General features: G+C 33.5%; 1 protein-coding gene across 2 annotated transcripts in view; it reads right to left on the bottom strand.

Moving 5' to 3' along the window:
• Positions 1-16,218, bottom strand: part of NF1 (neurofibromin 1) — a 292,160-nt gene that overhangs the window by 159,047 nt on the left and 116,895 nt on the right. For both annotated transcript variants that reach the window (XM_025363565.1, XM_025363566.1), the window contains exons 9-13: positions 15,773-15,946; positions 15,212-15,334; positions 14,876-14,950; positions 9,940-10,071; positions 1,720-1,854 (exon numbers count right to left, since the gene is read on the bottom strand). In XM_025363565.1, the coding sequence (XP_025219350.1) occupies positions 1,720-1,854; positions 9,940-10,071; positions 14,876-14,950; positions 15,212-15,334; positions 15,773-15,946 (639 nt within the window). The remainder of the gene's footprint in view (positions 1-1,719; positions 1,855-9,939; positions 10,072-14,875; positions 14,951-15,211; positions 15,335-15,772; positions 15,947-16,218) is intronic.

The following is a 16,218-nucleotide window of genomic DNA, read 5'->3' as shown; positions in this document are numbered from 1 at the left end:
ATTTCCATTTTAAAAGATCCTTGGAAAACAGCAAGTGGAAAAGGCATTGATGAGTTTGGTGCCTGCTTTGAAAGTGAATTATTGCCATGTAAACAGAGTGGTGCTAGTATTATGTGACCTTCATGATGAAATAATGCCACAAATAGCTTGTGACACATAATAGAGGAATGAAAAGAAAGGGAATTTCATTATTTTTATAGAGTTTCACTCACAGGTTTTAAGGAATTTTTTCATGCCAAAGATCTGTTTATTCTAATTAGACTTTCAAATTTGAATGGGTTTTTCAGGGGTAAAGTATCATAGGCCTTCTTTTGGGGTCACTGAGCCTTTGGGAATGTTTTTTCTTTCTTTCTTCTCTCCTCTCCACTCTCCAAGAAAAATTACTCATAAATACACATTTTTAAAAAATAAATGAAGTTTCATAGAACTCTTGGAACCATAGGTATGTAGTTATAAACTCCCTGTATTACAGCAATTTGAAAAACATGCCACTGAAATAAAAGCACCTTAACACTTTTTAAAAAGCCTGTTACTGAGCAAAGCGATAAGAAACCTTGCTTGATGCTGCTCTCCAGGGACTCAAGAAGCTCAACAAAGGTTCAACATGTCATCCTATGAAAGTCACAATATAGAACTATTACATTTGGTGCATTAATAATATTAGTGTTAAATTGTATCTTATTAATAGCAATAATAGCTAACATTTATTTAGTTCTTATTATGTACCAGGCATTGTTCCTAAAAGCATTCTATGTACTATTTCAATTTTCTTAACAGTATCTCTGAGATAGAACTATTATGATCCCAATATATCAGATGAGAAAACTAAGGCATAGAAAGATTAAATAGTCACCCGAATCATATAGCTAGTAAGTAGTCTCCAGTGTCCATGCTGTTAATCACTTCACTATGACTAATTTTTATTATTTTGCATTGTTCCTAATTACTCTGTGTACCAGAGTGATGTTCTCAGAAATTTAATACCATCTGAGGCAATAAGAGTAGTTATGACAATAACTGACTACTAGCCAGGCACGGTGGCTCATGCCTGTAATCACAGTACTTGGGGAGACTGAGGCTGGAGGATGGCTTGAGGCCAGGAGTTTGAAGTTGCAGTGAGCCATGACTGTGCCACTGCATTCTAGCCTGGAAAGCAGAGCGAGACCCTGTCTCAAAATAATAATAATAATAATAACAATAATTCAAGTACTAACCACACCCATTTTCACCTCATTCTCTTTCCAATACAGTATTTGTAGGCAGAACCAATAACAGAAAGCTGATAACAGGAGGAAAGGGGGAGCGAAAAGCTAAACTGGCAACAGCAACTGGAGATTTTTTAAACCAATGGTGTAGATGTAGACAGCACTGTGATTGATGGTCACTTCTATCCCCCATACCAGGATTATATCTGAGTAATATATAACCTAGTAATAGGATGAGAACAGAGATCTCATCAAAGTATGTTAGTATAATGATAGGGAAATTAAGAAGAAAGAGAAATGTTAAGAAATGGTAAGGGCACTTAAGAATCTGATCTAATTATGTTAGCATTCATTATACATTAATTTTCTTAGCGATGTCTTAGTTTTCAGGTATGATCAGAAAGGATCAGTAAGTGCTCTTGAGCTAAAAATTATCCTCAAGGTCTTGGCATTTCAGCTAAACCAAATTAACTTAGTGCAATCATTTTGAGACACTTCATAAAAAAATACTTACACAAAGCAAGAGCTTTGGATCTGCATGAATTAGTTTCACCATGGACAAAAGAAGATACTTATAGCTTCTTGTCTCCAGGTCTGTAGGTTTTTCTTTAAATTTAAGGCTTGTTACTTTTTCTTTAAATGTAAGAGTCTAAAAACAAAACAAAAACATGGTATCAGACATAAGACTCAGGATAATAGCTATCCAACCTTTTAAAAGAAATTATTTAAAAACTTTGAAAAAAGCTACTTTTTATACTACCAAATGTGGGGTATAAGTAGAAACACTCAATAGTAAACATAAAGTCAGTATCATTAAGCTTAACAAAACAATGAAAACTGTTTTTGCACCATTTATGTTATTTTTTAAGTCAATCTAATAAAACAATGAAAATCTATTACAATACTAAAAGCTTAATATCAGGTTGTAAAACATCTATGTGAAAAACTATTTTCCAAAATTTAAAAACATAAGGGAAAAAATATTTGGTCTATAGTTCTCACAAATATAACTACTGGGTAATTCATTTAACAAACATTCCCCACACATATATACAAGTATTTTATAGACTCTACAACATTATCAATTGTAAGATGCATCTTTATTTGATGTCCCAAAAGGAATGAAAAACTGCTGTCAATTGTAGGACAACATTTTAAATAAGATACACTCCCAATCTTAGAGAAGAGTAAAAATAAGTGCTTCTTAGAATTAACGAAATATGTTATGTAGGCAATTTACTCTATATTTACTAGTTTAATTGTAAAATTTGCTTTTCCCTTTGATGGCACTCCACCTCTTTCAAGTTACAGAATGCCTGCATTTTGCCTAAAGAACATTCATGAAACAGAAATAACTCTGAGAAAGGTAAACTTACAGAAAATATGTTTCAATTATAGAGACATATGATGAACTAAAATGATTATAGATGTTTTTCAACCAAAAATCCAACAATTATATTCTAGAGCTAGTATCACCTCTCTATTATAAAACATTTCCTTCCTTTTTTCTTGAAAAGAACACAAAACTATCTGCTTTTGACATGAATGCCTTTATGTAAACATATATGTAACATAGAAATAATAGACTATATACCAACTGTGGACCCATAATACAAATGTCCAAGTAAACAGGTTGTCTTTCAAAGTTAAGAAGCAGACATGCATATCTACAACACAAATGAACTATCCTCAATGTTCAAGTGAAATATGCATTTGTTATTACACCCAAGAACACCAAAGGGTTTTAGTCCTCAGGGGGGAAGACTAGCTATTTAATGCACACATTTATACTCAAGAATGTCACTACGGAAGAGAGACAGCAAAACTTATAAATAGTTTGCTTTTATAACTGCCCCCTGACCCCAAAGCAAATGTTTTACTAAATGATTTAATAAATTCTGGTTTTACTGTTTGCTCTCTTTCAACTGTATTTTTCCCTCACTTTAAGTTGAGGTGTTTCACCTTAGATCAAGCTGAAACTTTGATCAAACAAATTTATTTACTTTGATGTAACTAAGTGTAACTATCAAGCGGCTCTTCCCTGACGCAGTCATTGCACAGGCACACAAGATCGGAGAACAATTGGCAGGTATCAGAATTTTTCCTTAGTTAAGAATCATTTCCAAAAAAACTAAATAGAGTCATAGGCCACATAACATTTCAGTCAATGATAGACAATATGTAACACAACTAAAAAATTCCTATCACTTAGTGATACAGCCATCACTGATGTCCAAGCACAATGCATTACTTGTTTGTAGTGATGTTGGTGTAAACAAACCTTCACTTCTAGTCATATAAAAAAAAGTATAGCACATACAATTATGTGTAGTATACTATACTTGATGAGAATAAGTAACTGTTACTAGTTTATGTATTTATTATAATATACTTTTTTTGAGACCAAGTCTCACTTTGTTGCCCAGGTTGGAGTTCAGTGGCGCAATCTCGGCTCACTGCAACCTCTGCCTCCCGGGTTCAGGCAATTCTCCTGCCTCAGCCTCCCGAGTAGCTGGGACTACAGGCGCGCACCACCATGCCCAGCTGATTTTTTTGTATTTTTAGTAAAGAAGGGGATTTGCCATGTTGGCCAGGCTGGTCTCGACTCCTGACCTCAGGTGATCCACTCGCCTTGGCCTCCCAAAGTGCTGGGACTATAGGCGTGTGCCACCAGGCCCAACCTACTATAGTATACTTTGTATTGTTATACTCCTACTTAAAGATAAAAAGTTAACTATGAAACACAGCCTCAGAAAGTCCTTCAGGAGGTATTCCAGAAGAAGGCATTGTTACCACAAGAGATGACAGCTCCACACGCTGTATCTAAAAACCTTCCAATGGGAGCAGATGTGGAGGTGTAAGACAGGAACACTGATGATCTTGACCCCATGTAGGCCTAGGCTAATGTGCATGTTTCTGTCTCAGATCTTAAAACAGTTTTCAAAATAAAAATTAAAACAGAACATTTTCAAATAGAAAAACTTACAGGATATAAAGAAAAATATTTTATACAGCTAGCTGTACAATGTGTTTTAAGCTAAATGTTATTACAAGAGTCAAAATTTAAAAAATTAAAAGTTTATGTTTTAAAAGCTATGGTAAAGTTAATTATCAAATAAAAATTTTTTAATAAATTTGATATAGCTTAAGTGTACAGTGATTATAAAGTCTACAGTATAGATCCTGAGTATGAGAAAAATGCAAAAGTATTAAAAGTAAAATAAATTAAAAAAAATTTTAAGTCTACAGTAGTGTACAGTAATGTCCTAGGCTTCACATTCACTCAGCACTCACTCAATGAGTCACCCACAGCAACTTCCAGTCCTGCAAACTCCATTTGTGTTAAGTGTCCTATACATTTTTTTCTTTTATGCTGTGTTATTACTGCACCTTTTCTGTTTGAATAAACAAATACTTACCATTGTACTACAACTGCCTACGGTATTCAGTATAGTAACATGTTGTTTAGCCTAGGTTCGTAGCCTAGGAGCAATAGGCTAGACCATATATCCTAGGTATGTAGCAGGCTATATAACCATCCAGGTTCATGTAAGTAGACTCTATGATGTTTGCACAATGACTGAATCACTAAGGATGCACTCATTTCTCAAGACATGTCCCTGTCATTAAGTGATGTATGACTATATTAGTTTAATTATGTCACCTCTTAATCCCAAGTATCAACATGTAAATTCTGTTCCAACATGGCTGCCTAATATGAAACGTATGACTTCAGAAATTCCAATAAATATAATTCATCTCAAATACCTTTTAATTTTAGTGGGTTACAGAACGTCAGGAACAACATGCTAAAGAAGCAATGTGTTTCTTAATTAGAAATGTAAGAAAAAAATTCATTCATTCATTAGCTGATCTTCTATACTGCAGGTATTATTAGGAATACAAGCTGGTACATGTGATCTGGCCAAAGATGAGAGGCAATCATGTCTGGGAAGAAATTCATGAACCAGAGTCTTCAGGTATCTATTAAAGGCCCAAACCACTTTTTAATTTAGACCATGTGACTGAATAAGCGGCATGTAAGAAAGATCTGGTAAGCCAGCATGCCATTTAAGATAAAAAATGTTGAGAAATAACAAATATTTGTGAAAATTCATACATCTCTTATGGGCAGTTTTGAATTTTATGAAAGCAGGACATGTTAGTTTTCAAATAGTAAAATTAGTGCTAAGACAAACATTTCAAATATTAAAAAATACTACAAAAGTACAAACGAAGAGAAGTTACGGTTCAACATTCATATAAAAATGGCCAGAGTTTAAATAACTAAGACGTCAATATAAAATAATAATACTATCTTAGATTGTATTAATAGAAACAGGGCATACAAACACAACAGTTTAATAGCTTTTATCAATTATTACATCATAGTATTACATCTGTATCACTAACATCAGATCTTAATATGGCATTTTAATTTTAAAAATTTTTGTCAGGTTGGTCTTTCCAGAAGAGAAGTAAATCAGATATAGGAGGGTTTTTGGCTTTTGATTTTTTGTTTTTGCTTTTTTGAGACAGTCTCACTCTGTTGCCCAGGCTGGAGTGCAGTGACACAATCTTGGCTCACTGCAAACTCCACCTCCCGGGTTCAAGCGATTCTCCTGCCTAGCCTCCTGAGTAGCTGCCCCCCACGCCTGGCTAATTTTTTTGTATTTTTAGTAGAGGCAAGGTTTCACCATGTTGGCCAGGCTGGTCTGAAACTCCTGGTCTCAAGTGATCTGCCCGCCCCGGCCTCCCTAAATGCTGGTATTATAGGCGTGAGCCACTGCACACAGCCTGGAGGAGGATTTTGAAACCAGATCAAGTAAGAAATTCATTCCTTCATTCATTCTGCAAACATGTACTAAATGCCCAGTATGTATCAGATGTTGTTCAAAAGTTAGGGATTCAGTGTTGAATAAGCCAGACAAAGCTAATGCTTTCATCAACCTAACTTGCTAGTGAAGAAGAACAACTAAAGAACCTGATAAAGACACTGAACTGAATGTCAAAAAACCTCAGAACTAACTCTGGTTAACGACTCATTAACCATGCATTTGTTATTAATATAACTTTTTAAGCTTCAGTTTCCCTAGCTATAAAAACAGACCCAACAAACACACATACACTTTCAAAGAGAGCTAAAAGAGGCCAGGCACAGTGGCTCATGCCTATAATCCCAGCACTTTGGGAGACAGAGAGGCAAGTGGATCACTTGAGGTCAGAGTTCAAGAGCAGCCTGCCCAAAATGGTGCTAAATGGTCTACTAAAAATACAAAATTAGCTGGCATGATGGTGGGTGCCTGTAACCCCAGTGAGTCAGGAGGCTAAGGCAGGAGATCACTTGAACCTGGGAGGTAGAGGTTGGAGTGAGCCAAGATCACATCACTGCACTCCGGCCTGGGTGACAGAGTGGGACTCAGAGTGGGACTCTGTCTCAAGAAGAAAAAAAAAAGAGAGAGAGAGAGCTAAAAGAATAAAATGCCAAAACTATATAAAGATAAAAAGAATTCTAGGAGTACAGAATAACCTTATTCAAATATCTGCAGGGACACCTTGTGGAAGAATCAGAAGTATTCCAGAGTTCCAAAAGAAAGAGGATCAATGATGGCTGGAAGTGACAGAGACAGGATTCTATCTTGGTCAAAGAGAAAATTTTCAAATAATTAGCTCCTTCCAACAAGTAACTTGTCTCTCCAAAATACAAAGTGTTAGTAAAACCTTGAAGCAGGTATTATTTTACTTTCACTGTTTTGCAATAGAACTCCTTGATTGCTACTTCTGAAGCAAGCTAATGGCTCAGGTTTATCAGAGTCTCAAATCATTTGAGGCAATACAAATGAGGGACAACCCACTGAACACACTCTGTAATACAGTGGTTCTCAACTGGGGGTGATTTTGTCCCCCAGGGGGCATCTGGAAATGTTCGGAGACATGTCTGGTTTTCATAACGGGGAGGGCTGGGGGGTAAAGGAAATATTGGCAGCTAGTGGGTAGAGGCCAGAGATGCTGCTGAATATCCCACAATGCACAGTATAGCTCCCTATAATAGAGTTATCCAGTCCAAAATGTTAATAGTGCCAACAGTAAGAAACTCTGACGTTAGGTATTATCTGTAAACCATTTATTATATATATTTGCCTGTGTTGCCAGACTCCATGCCACCTGTAGTGAGTTTTTTTGTGTTTTTTTGAGACAGATTCTCACTCTTGTTGCCCACGCTGGAGTGCAATGGCGCCATCTCAGCTCACTGCAACCTCCGCCTTCCGGGTTTAAGTGATTCTTCTGTCTCAGCCTCCTGAGTAGCTGGGATTACAGGCATGCACCACCACGCCTGGTTAATTTTTGTATTTTTAGTAGAGATGGGGTTTTGCCATGTTGGCCAGGCTGGTCTCGAACTCCTGACCTCAGATGATCCGCCCACCTTGGCCTCCCAAAGTGCTGGGATTAACAGATGTCAGCCACTGTACCCGGTGTGAGTTCTTCATTAGGATTTTCAAGCAAAAGCTACAAGCCTTTTGCTTGGAGTCTCGGTGAGGGGAAGTACTGTGTATGTTTAGTTTGTCATGCTTCCCTGGCATTAGCACCTTTGCCTGGCAAATAGAAGGTCAATACTTTCATACTAGTTATCTGACTGTTAACTCACCAAGTTTATGAAGGGTGAGATTTTACTCTAACAGCCATTCAAAACCTAAAATTTTCTTATTCTAAAAATTGTTTCATATTAAATTTGCTATTTATTTTCTCTCCTGGATATATCAGCTCAAAAGCTGTCCTTCAGTCATTATGTACAAATATACATACATATAACATTTCAAAAACATAAACAGCTTAAGAATGATTTTGAAAATTAAATGTATGTTGATATTTTCAGAAAACAATTAGAAATAAAAACTAAATTCTTATTACAGGGGTCCTTGGGCCAAAAGAGGAAATCCTCTCTAGTTATGGTTTTTCAGTAAAATAATATGTAGCTCTGAGAATCAGCTTACAACTAGGGCTAAGAAGTAAAATAACTTGTAGAAGTAAAATAACTTGTAAAATAAGTGTAGAGGACATATTCAGACTACCAATCAAATTTTACCTCTGTTCAAAATAATCATTTAGTTTCATTTTTAGTCCTTATTCACAGAAAGTCATGGGCAGCTGGTAAAGTGGATGTTGAAGTTAAATAGGAAGTGAATATTAACCTTCCACCAAGCCCTATTATTGGAGGCCATTAATTTTCTACCAGAAAAGGTAGTAAACTTAAAACAAAAAAGTCAAATAAACTTCTAATTTCCCAGAAGGTCTCTGGAATAAACAGGTCAATAAATAACTTTTAAACAACTTATTTCAAGTAGTTTTTAAAGATTTTTAAAAAGTGTCTTGTTAAATAACATAAAATGCAGCTATTATTTATGCTTACCTCCAATTAACTTATACCTGTATTGAAAATTTTTTCAACTTAAAAAAAAATGAAGTACTTGGCATTACAAAAAGTCAACTAAAAGGTAACCTTGCATTTTAAAGTTTACTTAAGGAAACATCACTGTCATGATCTTTTAGCTATATTTTTTAGGCTCAATAATCCCAAATTATATGACATAAAAAAACTTCTGTATTTGAACATCTAAGATAAACTATCCTCAGAAATAATTACTGACAACTGGATAAGAGTGAACCACAACTGTATAAAACCAAATTATTTCACTGACTAAGGGGACTTAGAAAAAGAGAAGCATGCCAGGGAGGAAGCTGTTTAAATTTCTCGTAACTGTGAAATGACTAATTTACTAGATAAAACCAACAGGTGAAGACATGCTATATTTTCAGTTGAAATGACAAAATGTGACTATAATGGTAACTATACACAGAAAAGTCAAAGAAACCAAGGACTTTTCTGAGGTAGTTACAATGGGTCATACTTACAGCCACAGAAGCCCACTGCCATGCAAAACAGTGACTGGTTGGCATCTGATCATGTGAGCGACAGCAGCCAATAAGAATAGAAAATAAGAAGCAGAAGACAAAGCACCACCAATCAATGTCAAGAGTTGCCATGTATAATACTCTTGCTATACATAAACACCAAAAACTGACTTCCACAATCTTATAATTATCTTTTTAAATTGATTCCATAGGAGTTTTTAAATTCCATATTAACAGTAATAATCTGTGAGAATACCCAATTTTAAGTCTGCTTTTTATTAAGTTTAGAGTCAAATGTCAGTATCAAAGTACCTATCATTTGTAAAGGCTCAAAGCATATTTGTTGAAATATAAAATATTTTTATTTTAAATACAAAAACTCTAAATTGTATTCATTTCTTATATGTAATAGTCACTATTCAATGAGCTAAAATGTGCATTAGCAGCAACATTCACTCTAACCCAGGAGTCAGCTTCCCTTACTCATCCCCAAAAGGTGAGAAGCTAATCAAAATATTTTTGCTCAAAAGTTTTAAAGAGAAAAAAACTTTAAAAATAGAAAAAAAGGTGACATTCATTAAGACTTTCAGTGTTTTGTGAGAACATTTATCTAAGAAAAGTAAGTTCAACTCATGGAAACAGTGGAAAATAAACATTATTATCTAGTATTCAACAATATTCTACATACAACATACCACAACATTTAGAAGAAATGAAGGACCCCTTCAATTCTCTAAAATAATCAAAGCAGCAGGAATGGGATAAAGACACTAAAAAATGCAATTGAAAGGAGGTGAGATTCAAAATTCATGATTTATCTTACCTGTGCCATTCGTATTGCTGGGTGTGCTCCACAACCTTGCACTGCTTTATGAAGTGTTTCACCAAACATATTTCGAAGTTCAACCGAGTGACAATACACAGCATCAATCTTAGGCCACCAATCCAATGCCGACTAGAGAAAAACAAAGACCATAAGGAAGAGAAAGTACAAAATTACATGAGTTGTATACTGTGTTTATCACTGTAGTTTTAAGTTTTATCTTTTTGTCAGGAAGTTTCTAAGACCATGCAAACACACACCATGATTTCCAAAGTCTTCAAACAACGTCTTTAATTCAAACACTAACTCATACACATTATATTATAAAACATAATAGTGAGCATGAGACAAATTGCCCACTTCATGAGCATGTGCATGTGAGACTATCTTTTCTCAATGATAAGCCAGTGAATTTGAAAACTAAAGTCTTCAGAGAGCTAATCTGTAGCCGATCTTCTTCTTTTTTTTAAGTTTCAAGTTTTACAATTTCTGGAACACATGCATAAATGGCATATATTTTCCCAGGTAAGAATGCTATTATCAAAGCTTTAAAAGTGATTAGTGGTTCAACACAATATTAAAAGTGTATGTGGGAAACCATTACCTATATGTTTACAGAAAACAATGATAATTACAACATGAAATTAGTAAATGAAATAAAACTATTAAGTAAATCTATAATCTTAAATTGATATGCAATGATGACATGATACATGGGAGACTAACAATTACCATAAACAAAGACAAACTGATCCTAGCGAAACATTTTTTAAAAAATTATTTCGTGTATTTTCTATTTCAGTTTAACCTGTTTTGCTTTGATGTCTAGTTTTTACGCCTATTTTATTTGAAAGTGTATCTTTAACTTTAAAATGAATGACTTGATATATTATTAAAAAATGACAATTATGAAAATCACTATTATCTTTAAAGTCTATCAGTTAATACAAAACTGACTGGATGAATTTTCACTATATATGTAGAATATGCATGAAATGACCTGAAATGTAGGCTTCTAATTTATAATACTCCAGATGTTTATAAAAAAATCTGGAAGAATAACACATTCAAATTGTAGATAAGAGAGATTTAATAGCCTCACATCTCTCATGTCTCATTCCCAGATTTTTTCTTATTCAAAACTAAGCTAATTCAAGTGTCAACATTTTAATTTCTTCACTTGGAATTCTCAGAATATTTTGAATAGCATCAAGTTACGTTACTTTAACCCAAACTGTGGATTACAAATCCTGCTCGCCAGATAGTAAAATATAAAACCAACTTATGATACACATTTTGAATACTGAAATCCATTCAGGGAGGAATCCCAAAACTGGGAGGGAAGAAATGCTTTTTTGGGACAGTATGGTTGTTTACACTTTTCCCTCAACTCCTACTTCATTTAATCTAGTTCCTACACATGATCAATTTTTAGTCTGATAGTATAATGGATTCCTCCAACTCTCTGCAATTTTGACTTGCCCAAAGCAACCAATGCAACTTGATTTCCTGATACTTACTAAATTATACAGCTTGTGTTAATCAGCCTAAAGTAACAAAAAGCTGAATAGCAATGTACATTGAGTGAAGGGTCTTCCTCACCCAACACATCTCATAAGATCTTGTCAGAAACTGATAAACTAAGAAAGACGTCCCATATAACATCCTATTCAAATTACTGTGTCATTTTAAAAATAGCTTTTAAACTGTATTGTGGTACCAGGTGCACCATATAAAATAACGTTAGGCTTAAGATTTAGTAATTTTCATAGTTTTCATTTTTCATAATATATTCATTTTAAAGTAAAAGACACATTTTCAAATAAAATAAGCATGAAAAACTAGATATCATGTGGTTGGCAAAAAAGTTTAGTATTTTGAGCAGTTACTAAATGTGTCCTTCCGGAACACCAGTCAATTAAAGTAGACTTACTCTTTTTTTCCTTGAAAATACCATGTTTATAGCCAAATGGCAACCCTGACATAATATGAACAAATTATGTGGCAATTCCTCAAGAGATTTAAATAATTTTCAAATGCCTTGGAAATAATTTCTTTCAACTACAACCTCTCAGTAGAAAGAAATCATCTCATTTTCAGTATGTGAACTATCTATATGTAAATTATGATCAATTGTCATAAGGAAAAAAACAGAAATATGTAATATACCAGCTATAGCATGTACCAGTGATGGCTAAAATAATTGGTTCATAAGTGTGTATACTACTTTTTAAATTTCCCAATTACATATCTAATTTAACCTAAAGGAAGTCTATGAAGATTATATAACATAGATCTTACAACTATAATTCATCTCTTATGGTACATCATAATAAAAAAGAGGACAGTACAACTACTACTATTTTAGCAACTGCCAGGAACCTGCATTACAATAAGAATCAAATAGTGGATATATTTTCAGATTTTCTAAGAAGAAATGCTGGAATATTTTAGATCTAAACTCAGTACTTATGAACTGAGTATGAGTACGTTTTACAAAAGTAGAACTCCAAACATCTTACTACTTCTACACAAACCCTCAATACACATCAGTAAAACTTTTATCTTATTTGAGAACGTGATACTTTAAAAAAAAAATGTGTGGACTGGCTAAAGAACCATGGGAGAAGAGAACTTATGAGGTACATTGAACCAAGAATCATTAGAAAAAAAATTTACACTATGAATGAAGATCAGAAGTCCAAATATCTAAGAATAATTTCATGTGATTTTTCAAGACAAAAATATTTCCATAATAAATGTCTTCAATGAAACTCTAAAATAGTCAATCTCATAAATTTGTATATTCACTTTATAAATAGTCCTTTTCAACCAAAAAAGTACTTCAGATTCAATAGCGATTAGCCTCAAACCAAGGGGGAAAATATCCTAAGGAGAAACAATTTCTCACACAATCTATAATAAAAAAGTATCACTACACAAGGCATGATTTAAAAAGATACTTTGAACTAATATTTATGCTCCTTTTCAAGTTATTTCATTGAAAAGCTACTGATACTTAATATTTAAAAATCAATGTAGTTTTTTTCTTTATAAAAACAGATTTTCATATAACTTGATCTCTGATACAGACACACTCCACCCTCCACACATGCAGTGCTCATTAGAGTAGAAGAGGATGCACAGCCACTTTCACCAAGTACACTGAGACATGCATGAAGCACCACTCCAGGCATGCTTGGAACCCAGAAAGAAGCAGCTCAGCCACTTACAGCAGTGCCAAGTCCATGCTTGAAAGTGCTCTATATAGTCAATTGTAGACAAAAATATTTCACAATTAAAGTAACTAGCCACAAAATATCAAAAAAGTATATATTTGGGTTTATTATAAACAAATTTTAAGCACTTATGTAAAGCTATCCACTCTTTGAATATTTTCAGTGTTCTGAGCCACAGCAGAAAAAAGCAATAATGTCTTATTTCTGAGTTAAACATAAACTTCAGGGTGGAAATCATCTTTTTTTCCAATGGCCTTGAAAGTAAACCTTTAAGGTACAATGTCCTGGCTCATTATGCTGACAAAAGTACAGTAATTTTTTTAAAGTTTTTAATACAAACATACCTTATTTACAATCTTCATTAAACTTTCCCTTTTGGAACAAAGCATATTCAATGTTACTTCTACCTACAATTTAACTCAGTGATACTCAACTAAGGGAGGAAGTATCATTCCTTCAGGCATATTTATTTGTTCATAATGACTAGGGATGGGGGAGATGCAGCACAACTGGCATTTAATGAAGTGAGGCCAGAGATGTTAAAGGTCCTGCAAGGCCCAAGGCATCCTGCACAACAAAGGACTATCCTCCCAAAATGCTCACTAAACACATGCTGAGAAAAATTAAATGCGTCACCAAATAGCTTTATCAATAGTGAATTTTCCACTGCAGGAATGGATAGAATATGGGCAGCATTTATTTTAAATAAATACAACATTCAGGGCAAATGAGGGTAAAGAGTTATTTTCAACTCACCAGAGGCACAGTCTTAAAATGGAATTTGATTATAAACAGGACAAATATACTAAGTTATCAATGATTAAAGCCTCCTTTAAGGAAGGAAAATGTTGACCATTTTACCCATAAATGTGAGTATCTATCATTTGATAAAAGTGGAACAATGGAAAATAACACCTGAGAACTTTCAAAATAGGGTTGTTCATAATTACAAGAACAGAATTTTTAAAATCCACAGTCCAAATCTGATAAAGTTTTGCTGTCTATTTAATGTCTCCACATCAGAGTTGAAGCTTTCACAAGTACCTTTTAATGATTTCACTTACTTTGTCTGATATGCTTTTGTATCTTGTGAATACCTACTTTAAAGTATGTTAATATTTCATTTTGTTTAAGAAAAATGAAATTTTACACTATGAATCAATTTAGGATCAAAAGATTTAAAAGTACCATCAAATACAGTCCCATCATTTTGTCAATGTGCTATACTAGACTACAACATAAATACTATTACTTTTAATTTAAATGGTAAGGTGGCAAGTCAATGTATCAAATGCTGTGAGAGGGCTAAGAGTATTCAAATAATATGTTTGAAAAGCTTTGGGATGAAAATTTTAAATTGTATTTTCAGTGGCATTTTTTTCAAGGACTTCTGATCTGAATAAAACATTTTAGATTTAATCTTTCCAAAGCATCTTATTAACTCCATCTTCCTTAATATGGTCCCTTCAGTCAAACTTAATATGAAACTTAATATGAAAAATTAAGTCAAACTTAATATGAAAAATACAAATATTTATCAATTATCAAATATAATCCCTGTGGAGAAATTTTCCTATTTCATACATCTAAATTCAGAAGCTTTTTGAAAACCAAGAGTGCATTTCTTAAAAAGAAATATGCAAAGAAAAGAACAAAAAAATTTTTTTTAGTAATTTAGCAATACCTTTTGGACTTACATTGGTGATGATTCGATGGAGTGAATTTACCAGCACATAGTGAAATGTAGAAGGTGAATTCTGAGCCAGGCAGATCTATAGAAAAAGAAAAACAAAGCAGATTATTTCTATGAGAAAAATACTCAGTAATACAAATGAAGTCAAAAAAAACAGCAAATAGAACTTTTTTTTTTTTTTTTTAAAAAAACACTAAGTTTTTAAGGTCTTGAAATGAACATCAATACATAATAAGTGAGAAATACCAATAAAAGTAAACCTATTAATCTCTCTAGTCTTTTTGTTTATAAAGGATAACAGCATCAGTAAATATAGTTAGATAAAAACCAATGCTCTCACCTTAAAGTGTTGGTTGTTGTGAGGACTTATACGAAAGCAAGAAACAAGGCAGTCAATCATTAGATCCACATCTGCAGGCTGACTGCCTCTTGAGAATGGCTTACTTGGATTAAAAAGCAGGTTCTATAAAAACCCCAACAGAAAACAAAAGCCTTTAAATGCCCATGCAGTACTTCTTTACTAACACGTAATAACATCAACACATTACCCACACAAATGGCAGTAAAATTCAGTTGCCAGAAGAAGCACAAAGCACCAATACTGTAGTTCATCAGTCTGATACAACTGTTCCTATACTATATATAGGTTCCTTTCAGGTCCTAATAGACACATTATTTCAAACCTAAGTCTGTATATTTATGCTCATTTAAGAAAATGGTGTTTTCTTCATATTCTCAATCCATTTAGGCTGATGAACACAGAAAAAACAAAAGAAAGTCCTATGAACTTAACAAAGAATCAGAACTTTAATGTTAGCAATTATCTTTGAAAAAATACTTATGCTAGAAAATTCATTTCATTTTCTTAAAGTTTGTAGTAGAGAAAGAATAAGCATGTTACCTTAAGATCAACCACCATGGACTGAACAAGTAGGAAAATGACAGAGTTATCTTCCCAATTGATGTAAGTACTTGCTTTACACAGTTTGACACAGGCAATTGCAGCACTTTCTGTCAGCTGCCTACTTCCTCCATGGCCAGCAAGAGCTTTTCGTAGACTGTCCAGAAATAACTTCTACAGAATGCAAATATAGCGATAAGATAATATATGAAGTTTCTTCTATTCCAGATTTATCTAATATTATAGCAAATTAACAGCCTCTAAAACTCATACTATAAAGAAGGCATAATTTATATTTGTAGTTTTCAATTTCATAATTTAAGTAGTGGTCATCATTTAAATGTTTCTCAAATTTAAAAAAAAAAATCATGCTTTTTCTATTTTCTTTATTGAATTATTAAATGAATACAAAAAAACAGTCCTTCCCAAACAAGCTGCTTTCTGAA

This window comes from Theropithecus gelada, chromosome 16 (assembly GCF_003255815.1).
Source record: "Theropithecus gelada isolate Dixy chromosome 16, Tgel_1.0, whole genome shotgun sequence".
Classification (NCBI taxonomy): domain Eukaryota; kingdom Metazoa; phylum Chordata; class Mammalia; order Primates; family Cercopithecidae; genus Theropithecus; species Theropithecus gelada.
The sequence above is the reverse complement of the archived record's forward strand: the minus strand, read 5'-3'. Positions and strand labels throughout refer to the sequence as shown.